This window comes from Malaclemys terrapin, chromosome 18, assembly GCF_027887155.1.
Source record: "Malaclemys terrapin pileata isolate rMalTer1 chromosome 18, rMalTer1.hap1, whole genome shotgun sequence".
Classification (NCBI taxonomy): Eukaryota; Metazoa; Chordata; order Testudines; family Emydidae; genus Malaclemys; species Malaclemys terrapin.
In genome coordinates, this window is record NC_071522.1 from 1,004,997 (window position 1) to 1,019,882 (window position 14,886).

At 50.9% G+C, this 14,886-nt stretch overlaps 1 protein-coding gene across 4 annotated transcripts in view; it reads left to right on the forward strand.

Annotated features, from left to right (window-relative positions):
- DPH1 (diphthamide biosynthesis 1) overlaps positions 1-14,886 on the forward strand; it is a 55,668-nt gene that overhangs the window by 2,666 nt on the left and 38,116 nt on the right. For 3 of the 4 annotated variants that reach the window (XM_054008434.1, XM_054008435.1, XM_054008436.1), the window contains exons 2-3: positions 893-1,048; positions 12,923-12,986. In XM_054008434.1, the coding sequence (XP_053864409.1) occupies positions 893-1,048; positions 12,923-12,986 (220 nt within the window). Of the gene's footprint in view, positions 1-892; positions 1,049-11,586; positions 11,721-12,922; positions 12,987-14,886 lie in introns of those variants that run through there. The other variant, XM_054008437.1, reaches the window with a different exon arrangement.

The following is a 14,886-nucleotide window of genomic DNA, read 5'->3' on the forward strand; positions in this document are numbered from 1 at the left end:
GCTGCTCAGCAGAGCTTTCCCTACTGGGTTACTGGCACTGAGCGGCCCCCGGGCAGTGGGTTTCTGGCTCTGGGCAAGGCCCCCATCTCTGTGCATGTCAGTGGGGTGGGGGCTGTGGCCAAGCCTTTCTCAGTTAGTTCTGTTCGGAGTTTCTAATCTGGGCTCAGTGCAGTCCCCGACAGCTGCCCCTCGCCCCCTCCATTGCTCCCGCATCACTCAACAGGATTGAATGTAATTACACAGCTTTCATTGTAGCATTTTCTTGCCTTTAATGTTAGTTTATCGAGGGGTCAGAGCATGAAGTTACTCTGCGCCTCCGACACCCCCCCCACCCCCCGGCTGTGCTAGATTAGCAGGCTTGGTGCCTCCCCGCATTACGGAGCCTGGCTGCTTGGGGGGTGGAAACCTCCTCCCCTTGTCCTGCACCCAGTCAGTCTCTCTGGTTGGGAGGGCGGGTGTGGGGACTGCTGTGGGTCTCTGCCTTGCGGGAATGCTGCAGGACTGTGGGTCTCCTGTGCTCTCAGGCGAGCAGAGGGGTCTGAGCTCTGGAGTCGTTTGAGTGAGTTGGCATCTCTGGATGGCTGCTGCATCATCAGGCCTCTGGAGGCAATAGGTGGTTCCCTCTTTGTGACACATCCAGCATGTCTCACTGGGCCTCCCAACCAGTCCTCGCTGCTGGCTGGACAGAGCCTGGCTTTCCCCCGGCTCTGCCGGTGTGATGGCCTGTCTCCCTGTGCAGCGGGAGCCAGGTGTCAGACTCGGTGGTAGCTAACGGAGTCAGGTGCAGCACGTGTGGCTGGTGGGTGGCCAGCGGCTCAGCGCCTTCCCACTCTTCATGGATCCTTTGGCTCCTTGTGCTTCTGTATAAAAAGCTCCTTGGCTCTCCTTGCAGGCCGAGGACCCCAGCGCCGACGGGTGGCTATGCAGATCCCCGAGGCAATTCTCACCAATAAGGAGCTGCAGGAGGCAGTTGGAGCCCTCCCCAGCAACTATAACTTTGAGATCTACAAGACAGTGTGGAGAATTCAGCAGGCCGAGGCAAAGAGAGGTAAGTGGCCGCTTGAGGCCATGCTGCACTCTTAGCATCCAGGCTCGAGCTGTGCCCGAGAACACAGCTGCCGGGCTTCGTGCACCAGCTCACCACTGGGGCTGCATGGGGGCTAGATCCCATTGACCCTGTTGTCGCAGCCCCGGCCCCTCCTGAGTCAGAACGTGCCTGGCCCTCGCCAGCGTGTGGGTCCCAATCAGTCCGGAGAGGGTGTGTTGTAAGGCCAGGCCAGGAGCTGGGCTGAGAGCACTTGGGGCTAGGTTCCCTAGGGGAATGTACTGATGGCTGCTGGCTGTGCCAAGCTGTCAGTCAGACTGGGAAGCAGCTGCCACACGGCCGGCATTTAACGTTACGGGGAGCTGGCCATAACTCTTGTGACGATTGAGCGTGTTTGTATCTCAGGTTTATAATCACATTAGACAGGACAGGCTGAGTCGCATGTCGCTGTCATCCTGCTGGCGATTGGGCTGGGATGCTGGCCAGGGCTCCAGTTACAGCTCTGTCTCTTTCCTCTTTCCCTGCGCATCCTGGCTGAGCCTTTGGGGATTGGGGGGTACACCCGGGTGAGCGAGTGCCCAGGTGGAATATGGGTGAAGGGCAAGGCCCCCCAAAGGTGGGGGGCGGCATTGGGGTCCTGGGAAGCAGTTCCATTGATACGGGGGGAGGGGCAGACATAGGCATGAGCTCCTGACTGTGTGGGCTGCGTGTTTCCAGGCTTGGGGAGAGGGAGGCACAGGTGCCCTGGTCTCTGCTGGGGCATCTCTGACTTGAATGTGGTTTCAGCTGATGGCAGCTGCTTTATCTCCCCCATGGCCTCAGCGGCTGACGAGTAAATGCCCCAGCCCTCTCCCTGGCTGGGGTTGCTGGCCACAGCCTGCTCTGCCCTGTTCCTCATGGGCTGCCAGTGCAGAGAATAGTGCATCAGACTCCCGATCCTCACTGGGCCACCCATGCCCTGGAGGAAAGGAGCAGGCACCTATGGGTGCTGGGAAGGGAGAGGTGCTTGGTGTGTCTGAACTGTTACTGCGGGCTGGTGGGGGGCAGGTGAGCATGGGCTGTCACAGGCGGTGGGCGGGGAAGGGCTCATGAGTGGAGTGTGAGAGATGATCGTGCGGACAGGGCCCCCATAGTGTGCCCTCTCTGCCCTCGGCACTGTTCGGGTTCCTGGAAGCTGGGGCGTGTGGAGGGGCTGAGGAGATGCAGCTCTGGGGTTTGTGACTGGCCGTGGCCCTGGCAGCCTGGAATGTTTGATCGGGCGAGGAGCACAGAGAGCGACAGGGTCACCGATGAACCCGTGGGATGCTCTTGTGACCTTTGAGGGGAAGGATGACCCAGGGGTTAGGGCAGGGGTAGGCAACCTATGGCACCTGTGCCGAAGGCGGCACGTGAGCTGATTTTCAGTGGCACTCACACTGCCCAGGTCCTGGCAGCAGTCCAGGGGGGCTCTACATTTTAATTTAATGTTAAATGAAGCTTCTTAAACATTTTAAAAACCTTATTTACTTTACATACAACAATAGTTTAGTTCTATGTTATAGACTTCTAGAAAGAGACCTTCTAAAAACGTTAAAATGTATTACTGACCCGCAAAATCTTAAATCAGAGTGAATAAACGAAGACTCGGCACACCACTTCTGAAAGGTTGCCGACCCCTGGCTTAGGGCATCTGCCAGGACCCAGTTCGGCTCCCTGCCCTGCTGCAGGCTCCCCATGGGACCTTGAACAAGTCCCTGGCCTGCCTCGGTTCCCACCGGTAACGTGGGGACGGCAGCTCTGCCCTGGCAGGGTCACTGAGGATTGTGAGGTTCTGGGACCATTGAGAGAGCTGAGTATGTGTCACTCCTGTCTTGGCTTGGTCGCTCTCGGGGCCCAGACCATCATGCCCTGTCCCCCGGGGGTGCTCAGGTTGGGAGGAGGCAGAGGGGGAGTGCGTGGGCTGTCCTGGCCATGGCGCTGCCTGGGCACCCCTGTGCTGTGTGGTTTGTTCTAATGAAATAGATTCATAGATTCATAGATTATAGGACTGGAAGGGACCTCGAGAGGTCATCGAGTCCAGTCCCCTGCCCGCATGGCAGGACCAAATACTGTCTAGTCCATCCCTGATAGACATTTATCTAACCTACTCTTAAATATCTCCAGAGACGGAGATTCCACAACCTCCCTAGGCAATTTGTTCCAGTGTTTAACCACTCTGACAGTTAGGAACTTTTTCCTAATGTCCAACCTAGACCTCCCTTGCTGCAGTTTAAACCCATTGTTTCTGGTTCTATCCTTAGAGGCTAAGGTGAACAAGTTCTCTCCCTCCTCCTTATGACACCCTTTTAGATACCTGAAAACTGCTATCATGTCCCCTCTCAGTCTTCTCTTTTCCAAACTAAACAAACCCAGTTCTTTCAGCCTTCCTTCATAGGTCATGTTCTCAAGACCTTTAATCATTCTTGTTGCTCTTCTTTGGACCCTTTCCAATTTCTCCACATCTTTTTTAAAATGCGGCGCCCAGAACTGGACACAATACTCCAGCTGAGGCCTAACCAGAGCAGAGTAGAGCGGAAGAATGACTTCTCGTGTCTTGCTCACAACACACCTGTTAATGCATCCCAGAATCATGTTTGCTTTTTTTGCAACAGCATCACACTGTTGACTCATATTTAGCTTGTGGTCCACTATAACCCCTAGATCCCTTTCTGCTGTACTCCTTCCTAGACAGTCTTTTCCCATTCTGTATGTGTGAAATTGATTTTTCCTTCCTAAGTGGAGCACTTTGCATTTGTCTTTGTTAAACTTCATCCTGTTTAACTCAGACCATTTCTCCAATTTGTCCAGATCATTTTGAATTATGACCCTGTCCTCCAAAGTAGTTGCAATCCCTCCCAGTTTGGTATCATCCGCAAACTTAATAAGCGTACTTTCTATGCCAATATCTAAGTCGTTGATGAAGATATTGAACAGAGCCGGTCCCAAAACAGACCCCTGCGGAACCCCACTCGTTACGCCTTTCCAGCAGGATTGGGAACCATTAATAACAACTCTCTGAGTACGGTTATCCAGCCAGTTATGCACCCACCTTATAGTAGCCCCATCTAATTTGTATTTGCCTAGTTTATCGATAAGAATATCATGCGAGACCGTATCAAATGCCTTACTAAAGTCTAGGTATACCACATCCACCGCTTCACCCTTATCCACAAGGCTCGTTATCCTATCAAAGAAAGCTATCAGATTGGTTTGACATGATTTGTTCTTCACAAATCCATGCTGGCTGTTCCCTATCACCTTACCACCTTCCAAGTGTTTGCAGATGATTTCCTTAATTACTTGCTCCATTATCTTCCCTGGCACAGAAGTTAAACTAACTGGTCTGTAGTTACCTGGGTTGTTCTTATTTCCCTTTTTATAGATGGGCACTATATTTGCCCTTTTCCAGTCTTCTGGAATCTCTCCCGTCTCCCATGACTTTCCAAAGATAATAGCTAGAGGCTCAGATACCTCCTCTATTAGCTCCTTGAGTATTCTAGGATGCATTTCATCAGGCCCGGGTGACTTGCAGGCATCTAACTTTTCTAAGTGATTTTTAACTTGTTCTTTTTTTATTTTATCCGCTAAACCTACCCCCTTCCCATTAGCATTCACTATGTTAGGCATTCCTTCAGACTTCTCGGTGAAGACCGAAACAAAGAAGTCATTAAGCATCTCTGCCATTTCCAAGTTTCCTGTTACTATTTCTCCCTCTTCACTAAGCAGTGGGCCTACCCTGTCTTTGGTCTTCCTCTTGCTTCTAATGTATTGATAAAAAGTCTTCTTGTTTCCTTTTATTCCCGTAGCTAGTTTGAGCTCATTATGTGCCTTTGCCTTTCTAATCTTGCCCCTGCATTCCTGTGTTGTTTGCCTATATTCATCCTTTGTAATCTGTCCTAGTTTCCATTTTTTATATGACTCCTTTTTATTTTTTAGATCGTGCAAGATCTTGTGGTTAAGCCAAGGTGGTCTTTTGCCACATTTTCTATCTTTCCTAACCAGCGGAATAGCTTGCTTTTGGGCCCTTAATAGTGTCCCTTTGAAAAACTGCCAACTCTCTTCAGTTGTTTTTCCCCTCAGTCTTGATTCCCATGGGACCTTACCTATCAGCTCTCTGAGCTTCCCAAAATCTGCCTTCCTGAAATCCATTGTCTCTATTTTGCTGTTCTCCCTTCTACCCTTCCTTAGAATTGCAAAGTCTATGATTTCATGATCACTTTCACCCAGGCTGCCTTCTACTTTCACATTCTCAACGAGTTCCTCCCTATTTGTTAAAATCAAGTCTAGAACAGCTTCCCCCCTAGTAGCTTTTTCAACCTTCTGAAATAAAAAGTTGTCTCCAATGCAGTCCAAAAATTTGTTGGATAGTCTGTGCCCCGCTGTGTTATTTTCCCAACATATATCCGGATAGTTGAAGTCCCCCATCACCACCAAATCTTGGGCTTTGGATGATTTTGTTAGTTGCTTGAAAAAAGCCTCATCCACCTCTTCCACCTGGTTAGGTGGCCTGTAGTAGACTCCTAGCATGACATCTCCCTTGTTTTTTGCCCCTTTAAGCCTAACCCAGAGACTCTCAACACTTCCGTCTCCTATGTCCATCTCTACCTCAGTCCAAGTATGTACATTTTTAATATATAAGGCAACACCTCCTCCCTTTTTCCCCTGTCTATCCTTCCTGAGCAAGCTGTACCCATCCACACCAACATTCCAATCATGTGTATTATCCCACCAAGTTTCAGTGATGCCAACAATGTCATAGTGCAAACATGCGGCTCGGATTTAGGTTTTAGCCTCTCGGGGAATATTGGAAGCTGAACCCATCAGCCGTGCTGGGCTCTCAGATGTGCACCTGCAGAGGCCAGCGCATGGCTCGCTGGCAAGGGGCTGCAGCTGGACCCGAGAGGGCAGGAGTTCGGGGCAAGGCTTCCCTGTGCCAGTGCCTGGTGGGGAGGGGATGTGATGGGCTGGAGATGTGTATCTGGGCCTGGGTTGTAGCAGGGAGGCCAGCAGAGAGCCGGTGGGCACAGAGGGCAGGTGCTTTGCTAACGGAGGGGAAGCCAGCTGTCCTGTGCTTCCCCCACCCACTCCCAGCACCTGGGGGAAGCACAGGCCTCACTTGGGAAGGCAAGTCTGTTTTCTGGCCGGCAGTCCGGGGCCCAGGGCTGGAGCTGATTCTACCCTAGGGGGAGGAAGGATTCGGAGCCCCTCGAGCCAGCTGTGCCAAGCCCTGGGCACTCGCTGCCCCAGTGGGACGAGCAGGGTGCTAGTGCTCAGAGCAAGGTGCTGTGAGTTGGGCTCCTTGGAGCCCTGCCACCTGCCCTGGGCCCTGAAATATCTGGTCTGGGGAGTGTGAAGTGCCTCTTGCCTTGTGTGTGCTGGGCTCTCTGCTCCTTATCCGGGAAGCAAGGCTGCCGATTAATCACAGTTACCGCACGCCATGCACGCAAAAACATTAACTGCGATTAATTACACTATTAAAACAATAGAATACCAACTGAAATTTATTAAATATTTTGGATGCTTTTCTACATTTTCAAATATATCAATTTCTATTACAACACAGAATACATACTGTACAGTGCTCACTTTATATTATTATTTTTTATTATAAATATTTGCACTGTAAAAATGATAAAAAAATAGTATTTTTCAATTCATCTCATAGAAGTACTGTAGTGCAATCTCTTTATCCTGAAAGTGTAACTTACAAATGTATATATTTTTTGTTACATAACTGCACTCAAAAACAAAACAATGTAAAACTCTAGAGCCTACAAGTCCACTCAGTCCTACTTCTTGTTCAGCCAATTGTTAAGACAAACAAGTTTATTTACATTTGCAGGAGATAATGCTGCCCGCTTCTTGTTTACAATGTCACCTGAAAGTGAGAACAGGTGTTCGCATGGCACTTTTGTAGCCAACGTTGCAGGGTATTTACATGCCAGATATGCTAAACATTCATATGTCCCTTCATGCTTCGGCCACCATTCCAGAGGACATGCTTCCATGCTGATGATGCTCATTAAAAAATAATGCATTAATTAAATTTGTGACTGAACTCCTTGGGGGAGAATTGTATGTCTCCTGTTCAGTTGTACCTACATTCTGCCATATATTTCATGTTATAGCAGTCTCGGATGATGACTCAGCACATGTTTGTTTTAAGAACACTTTCACAGCAGATCTGACGAAACACAAAGAAGGTACCTGTGATGAACTGGGACTGTTCTTAAAGTGGTCTGTGAATGCTGACAGGGGAGTGTGGCTAGGATAGTCTGCATTGGGGGATGGGAGACTGCCCGAAGGAGAATACCTGAGCGTGTAACATGAGAACCCAGGAAGGGATTGGAGGCCAGGTGACACCTTGGCCCGGGAAACTGAACAAAGGCTGTGGGAGGGGTCGCTGAAGGCAGAGTGTTGGAAGCGGGCTGGAGAGATGGCTGGGAGGCAGAGATGGCTCTGACCTCCCAAGGGGGGGGCTGGGATGCCCTGGGACCCCAAGCTGGACCTAACTGAGGGGGGCCCTGTTGTCTGTCTGACTTTTTTTTCATAGATTCATAGATTCTAGGACTGGAAGGGACCTCGAGAGGTCATCGAGTCCAGTCCCCTGCCCGCATGGCAGGACCAAATACTGCCTAGACCATCCCTAATAGACATTTATCTAACCTACTCTTAAATATCTCCAGAGACGGAGATTCCACAACCTCCCTAGGCAATTTGTTCCAGTGTTTAACCACCCTGACAGTTAGGAACTTTTTCCTAATGTCCAATCTAGACCTCCCTTGCTGCAGTTTAAACCCATTGTTTCTGGTTCTATCCTTAGAGACTAAGGTGAACAAGTTCTCTCCCTCCTCCTTATGACACCCTTTTATATACCTGAAAACTGCTATCATGTCCCCTCTCAATCTTCTCTTTTCCAAACTAAACAAACCCAGTTCTTTCAGCCTTCCTTCATAGGTCATGTTCTCAAGACCTTTAATCATTCTTGTTGCTCTTCTTTGGACCCTTTCCAGTTTCTCCACATCTTTTTTAAAATGCGGCGCCCAGAACTGGACACAATACTCCAGCTGAGGCCTAACCAGAGCAGAGTAGAGCGGAAGAATGACTTCTCGTGTCTTGCTCACAACACACCTGTTAATGCATCCCAGAATCATGTTTGCTTTTTTTGCAACAGCATCACGCTGTTGACTCATATTTAGCTTGTGGTCCACTATAACCCCTAGATCCCTTTCTGCCGTACTCCTTCCTAGACAGTCTTTTCCCATTCTGTATGTGTGAAATTGATTTTTCCTTCCTAAGTGGAGCACTTTGCATTTGTCTTTGTTAAACTTCATCCTGTTTAACTCAGACCATTTCTCCAATTTGTCCAGATCATTTTGAATTATGACCCTGTCCTCCAAAGTAGTTGCAATCCCTCCCAGTTTGGTATCATCCGCAAACTTAATAAGCGTACTTTCTATGCCAATATCTAAGTCGTTGATGAAGATATTGAACAGAGCTGGTCCCAAAACAGACCCCTGCGGAACCCCACTCGTTACGCCTTTCCAGCAGGATTGGGAACCATTAATAACAACTCTCTGAGTACGATTATCCAGCCAGTTATGCACCCACCTTATAGTAGCCCCATCTAATTTGTATTTGCCTAGTTTATCGATAAGAATATCATGCGAGACCGTATCAAATGCCTTACTAAAGTCTAGGTATACCACATCCACCGCTTCACCCTTATCCACAAGGCTCGTTATCCTATCAAAGAAAGCTATCAGATTGGTTTGACATGATTTGTTCTTCACAAATCCATGCTGGCTATTCCCTATCACCTTACCACCTTCCAAGTGTTGGCAGACGATTTCCTTAATTACTTGCTCCATTATCTTCCCTGGCACAGAAGTTAAACTAACTGGTCTATAGTTACCTGGGTTGTTTTTATTTCCCTTTTTATAGATGGGCACTATATTTGCCCTTTTCCAGTCTTCTGGAATCTCTCCCGTCTCCCATGACTTTCCAAAGATAATAGCTAGAGGCTCAGATACCTCCTCTATTAGCTCCTTGAGTATTCTAGGATGCATTTCATCAGGCCCGGGTGACTTGCAGGCATCTAACTTTTCTAAGTGATGTTTAACTTGTTCTTTTTTTATTTTATCCGCTAAACCTACCCCCTTCCCATTAGCATTCACTATGTTAGGCATTCCTTCAGACTTCTCGGTGAAGACCGAAACAAAGAAGTCATTAAGCATCTCTGCCATTTCCAAGTTTCCTGTTACTGTTTCTCCCTCTTCACTAAGCAGTGGGCCTACCCTGTCTTTGGTCTTCCTCTTGCTTCTAATGTATTGATAAAAAGTCTTCTTGTTTCCTTTTATTCCCGTAGCTAGTTTGAGCTCATTTTGTGCCTTTGCCTTTCTAATCTTGCCCCTGCATTCCTGTGTTGTTTGCCTATATTCATCCTTTGTAATCTGTCCTAGTTTCCATTTTTTATATGACTCCTTTTTATTTTTTAGATCGTGCAAGATCTCGTGGTTAAGCCAAGGTGGTCTTTTGCCACATTTTCTATCTTTCCTAACCAGCGGAATAGCTTGCTTTTGGGCCCTTAATAGTGTCCCTTTGAAAAACTGCCAACTCTCCTCAGTTGTTTTTCCCCTCAGTCTTGATTCCCATGGGACCTTACCTATCAGCTCTCTGAGCTTCCCAAAATCTGCCTTCCTGAAATCCATTGTCTCTATTTTGCTGTTCTCCCTTCTACCCTTCCTTAGAATTGCAAAGTCTATGATTTCATGATCACTTTCACCCAGGCTGCCTTCTACTTTCACATTCTCAACGAGTTCCTCCCTATTTGTTAAAATCAAGTCTAGAACAGCTTCCCCCCTAGTAGCTTTTTCAACCTTCTGAAATAAAAAGTTGTCTCCAATGCAGTCCAAGAATTTGTTGGATAGTCTGTTCCCCGCTGTGTTATTTTCCCAACATATATCCGGATAGTTGAAGTCCCCCATCACCACCAAATCTTGGGCTTTGGATGATTTTGTTAGTTGCTTGAAAAAAGCCTCATCCACCTCTTCCACCTGGTTAGGTGGCCTGTAGTAGACGCCTAGCATGACATCTCCCTTGTTTTTTGCCCCTTTAAGCCTAACCCAGAGACTCTCAACACTTCCGTCTCCTATGTCCATCTCTACCTCAGTCCAAGTGTGTACATTTTTAATATATAAGGCAACACCTCCTCCCTTTTTCCCCTGTCTATCCTTCCTGAGCAAGCTGTACCCATCCACACCAACATTCCAATCATGTGTATTATCCCACCAAGTTTCAGTGATGCCAACAATGTCATAGTTGTATTTATTTATTAGCACTTCCAGTTCTTCCTGCTTATTCCCCATACTTCTCGCATTTGTATATAGGCATCTAAGATACTGGTTTGATCTTTCCTCCCAGTTTTTTCCTGACTCTCCTTTCTCTCTGCCAATATAGCCCACACTCCCTCTTGTTTCCGACTCATTTCCCCGGTCTCCATGTTCCCCACTTACCTGTGGGCTTTGCTCACCTGTCCCCGTCGAACCTAGTTTGGACTGTATTCCTGTCATCCGAACCTAGTTTGGACTTGGACTGTATTCCTGTCATCCAAATAAACCTTCTGCTTTACTGGCTGGCTGAGAGTCATGGTGAATCGCAGGAAGCCGGGGGTGCAGGGCCCTGAGTTCCCCAATACTCCGTGAGATGTCTAAAGATAGCTACAGCACTCGACCCAAGGTTTAAGAATCTGAAGTGCCTTCCAGAATCTGAGAAGAATGAGGTGTGGAGCATGCTTTCAGAAGTCTTAAAAGAGCAACACTTCAATGCGGAAACTACAGAACCTGAACCACCAAAAAAGAAAATCAACCTTCTGCTGGTGGCATCTGACTCATGATGAAAATGAACATGCGTCGGTTCGCATTGCTTTGGATGGTTATCGAGCAGAACCCGTCATCAGCATGGATGCATGTCTTCTGGAATGGCGGTTGAAGCATGAAGACATATGAATCTTTAGCGCATCTGGCATGTAAATATCTTGCGATGCTGGCTACAACAGTGCTATGTAAAGGCCTGTTCTCACTTTCAGGTGACATTGTAAACAAGACGTGTGCAGCATTATCTCCTGCAAATTGTAACCAAACCCGTTTGTCTGAGCGATTGGCTGAAGTAGGACTGAGTGGACTTGTAGGTTCTAAAGTTTTACATTGTTTTATTTTTGAATGCAGTTATTTTTTGTAACTAAGTCTACATTTGTAAGTTTAACTTTCATGATAAAGAGATTGCACTACAGTACTTGTATGAGGTGAATTGAAATGTACTATTTCTTTTGTTTTTTACAGTGCAAATATTTGTAATAAAAAATAAATATAAAGCGAGCACTGTACACTTTGTATTCTGTGTTGTAATTGAAATCAATATATTTGAAAATGTAGAAAAACATCCACAAATATGTAAAGAAATGGTATTTTATTATTGTTTAACAGTGTTATTAATCAGGATTAATTGTTTTAATCGCTTGGCAGCCCTACTGGGAAGGGCTGGCAGATGGGGCCCACGCTGCTTTCCAGACGTCCCAGGGCAGCAGAGGCTGGCTGGGGAGGAAGCGGTGTTCTGGGACCCCTCCTGAGGTGCCTGAAGCCCGGATTTCCCTGGCTGGGTAAGCCGAGTGCTTAGCCTTAGAAGAGCTTTGTGAGTCGGGGCAGCTGGAGATTAGCGTGGTTCCAACCCACTGGCCTAAAACAATGTCTTTAAATAGAGCTGGTGTTTGCCCGGGCAGGGCTCCGTAGCCTGGGGATTTCTGTCAGCCAGGGATTTGGGGAGGGAGACGGTGGGTTCGGGTCATTAAGGCCGGGATGCATTAGTGGGATCTAGAGTTAAGAGAATAACGGGATTAATGGGACCTGCAGCTGGAGTTCAAGGCCACAGTTCCGGCGCTCAGTCCCCACCCCAGCATGGGGACCGTCCCTCACCTCTCCGAGGATCTGGAGGACAGCAAAGGGGGTTGAGTCCCAGTCTGACAGTTAGCATAAGAACAGCCACACTGTCAGAGCAATGGCCCACCTGCCCCAGGATCTTGTCTTCCAACAGTGCCAGGTGCTGCAGAGGGAGCGAACAGACCAGGGCCACTGTCGAGTGATCCGGCCCCTGGCGTCCAGTCACCGCTTCTGGCAGCCAGAGGTTTAGGGACACCTGGAGCCTGGGTTGTGTCCCTGGCCAGCCTGGCCAATGGTGGATCTAGAACCCATTTTACTTCTGGCCTTCGACACACCCCGGCAGCGAGCTCCTGGGCCGGCTGTGTGTGTGGGAAGAGGCACTTCCTGCTGTTTGCTTTAAACCTGCTGCCTGTCACCTGGGCCAGCACCCGGGAGGGTCTTGGCTCACTGCTGGGCTGCAGCACGTGGGGCCTGGGCACAGAGGTGCTGGCCTAGAACCCTGAGCTCTGGTGCTTGGCCTGCACCTTGGGGCCACGCACCTCGCTGTGCCAGGCGGGTTCACCACCCAGCTGCAGGGAGTTCTCCAGCTCTCCCCTTCCTGCGTCGTTGCCGTGTTGTGACGACTCCTCCCCAGAGTGGCCAGGGAGCAGAGTGTTGCAGCTGCCCAGTGCAGAGGACTCCTGACTCCCTCCCCTTAGGAAGTGCTCAGGGGCTCCTGGAGCCAGCAGCAATGCTGGGAGTTACGGGCGGAGTGCGCCGGTGTCCCAGCACGCTGGGGGCAGCTCTGGCTCGGAGGTGGAAGGACTGAGCTGTGTGTGGCTCAGTGTGCCCAGGGATGTCGTCAGGGTTGTACCAAGGTGTTTGCTTTGCGGAGGAAATGACCTGCTCAGTGCATCCTAACCCTGGGGATCTGTCTCTCTCCTAGTGGCTCTGCAGATGCCCGAAGGCCTCCTCATGTTTGCGTGCACCATCGCTGACATCATTGAAAGGTGAGTGAAAGACGTAGGCTCTTTGCCCTTGGAAGGGTGTCTGCCCTTGCCACGCACCCTGGCATCTGACCAGACAGGTCCCCTGGGCAGAAAAGTATTGCCCCACATCAAACAGCTTTGCTAAAGCATTGATCTGCCTGTTCCGTGGTCCTGCCTCCTGCCACGGAGCCGCCAGCGGTGCATGTAGTTGGTATCTCCTGCGTTCGGTAGTGCCCAGCTGTGCAGTGCGGGGTGGGGCGGCCGGCCAGTGTTCACTCGGCGCATTCCTGGCTTCCCACCCATAGAGGCTGTTTGTGGTTGAATTTATGCGGCCGTGCGAGTGGTGATCGGTGAGAGACGACCATGCTGTCGGCTGATCTCGCTGCCTGGCTCTGCCCCCCACCCTTCGGCGCGTTCGAGCCTGCAGCCGACAAGCTCAGCATGTCCTGGCCCTCGCTGGGGTCACAGCGCCCGTGTTAACAACTGGCTGACGTGAGCTCGGGGCCTGTGTGCCGAGGAGCGCTCTGGGCTGCAGTGGGGGTGGGGCCTGGTGGCAGCAGGTGAGCTCTGAGAGGCTGGTGCTTTCGGGCACTCTCCATTCAGTGGCCTGCTGCTTTGGGGGGGAAAGGGGCTCCCTCAAGCCCCTGCCTCGCTGGCCATGGCCTCTGCACCAGGCTCATCCTGGGCTCCAGGGGAAAGGCCCTGCTGCCCGTTTACCCGGGCATCCCGCCCCCTCGCTCCTTGGGGCTGAGCGGGCAGCTGTGATTGGCGGGCAGCTGTGGGCAGGGGTCTGTGCCTGGGCACGCGGGTTCTCCCGGCTGCTCACATGGGCCCAGAGAGAGGCAGGGTTGGGGGGAGGGAGACTCCTGTCCCCGATGCTGCTTCCCACCCGATGTGTCGCAGCCCAGCAGAAGTGGAGGGTGAAGTGCTGAGAGGCCATTGGGAGCTGAGCGGAGCTCTCAGCAGATTGAGGTACATTGCAGGATTTAGGCTAATCTCATTCTCCTCCTGCTGTAACCGCCCCCCAGCTCCCTCTGTTTGCACACAGGGAGTGAGAGCCAGTAGCACCCTGCGGGGTCATGACACTCACTGGCACACCGTCTGCCTGGTGCAATGGCTGGCTTCCCTCCCACCTACCCTTCGCCAAACAGCTGCGAATGCGGTGCCTGGCAGGCAGGTCAGAGCAGGGCACCCTCCCAGCTCGGCCAGTAACCCCACGGCCGGCCCCCCTGCACAATGGGGCGGAGCGGCTGGGTGATTAGCCCCTCTGTCCCCAGCGCACTGTGCTGCTGCTTGTGGCTCTGAGCTACGTAGGTGCCAGATGGGCTTGTTGGCAGCATCGTTGCCCAGCAGGCTGGTGGCTGCTCTGTGGCCCTGCCCTGCCCTCCGAGCCAGCACTGGTGCCCCGGGGTGCTGCAGCACTTGGCCGTGCGGGCGTGAGCAGGGGGAGCTGGCAGAGTGTCTCGCTGCCTCCTGCCGGCCTCCGGGACTTGGGGAGCGACCGGGCTGGGCCTCGTCAAAGCCTGCCTGGGAGCTTCCAGTGCCCCTGTGCTGCACAGCGGGGAGCTGCTTTCATGGTCCAACTTCAAAGGCAGCAGATTAAGGGATTTTTTTATCGGAATGAATCGGGAGCCCGAGCCCCTGTGCACACCGCAGCCTGCCCACCCTACACGGGGCGCTCCCGCCTCCAGCACCCCAGCTGGGGCTCCCAGGGTGGGGCTGTAAATGGAGGGTCCTCTGGGATGGGAGGAGAGAGGGTTGGGGGGGGGTCTGTATGCTGGGGGGGGATCTGTGTGTATATGTGGGGGGTGCCCATGGGTGGGGGCTGTGTGCCGGGGGGGGATCTGTGTGTATATGTGGGGGGTGCCCATGGGTGGGGGCTGTGTGCCGGGGGGGGATCTGTGTGTATATGTGGGGGGTG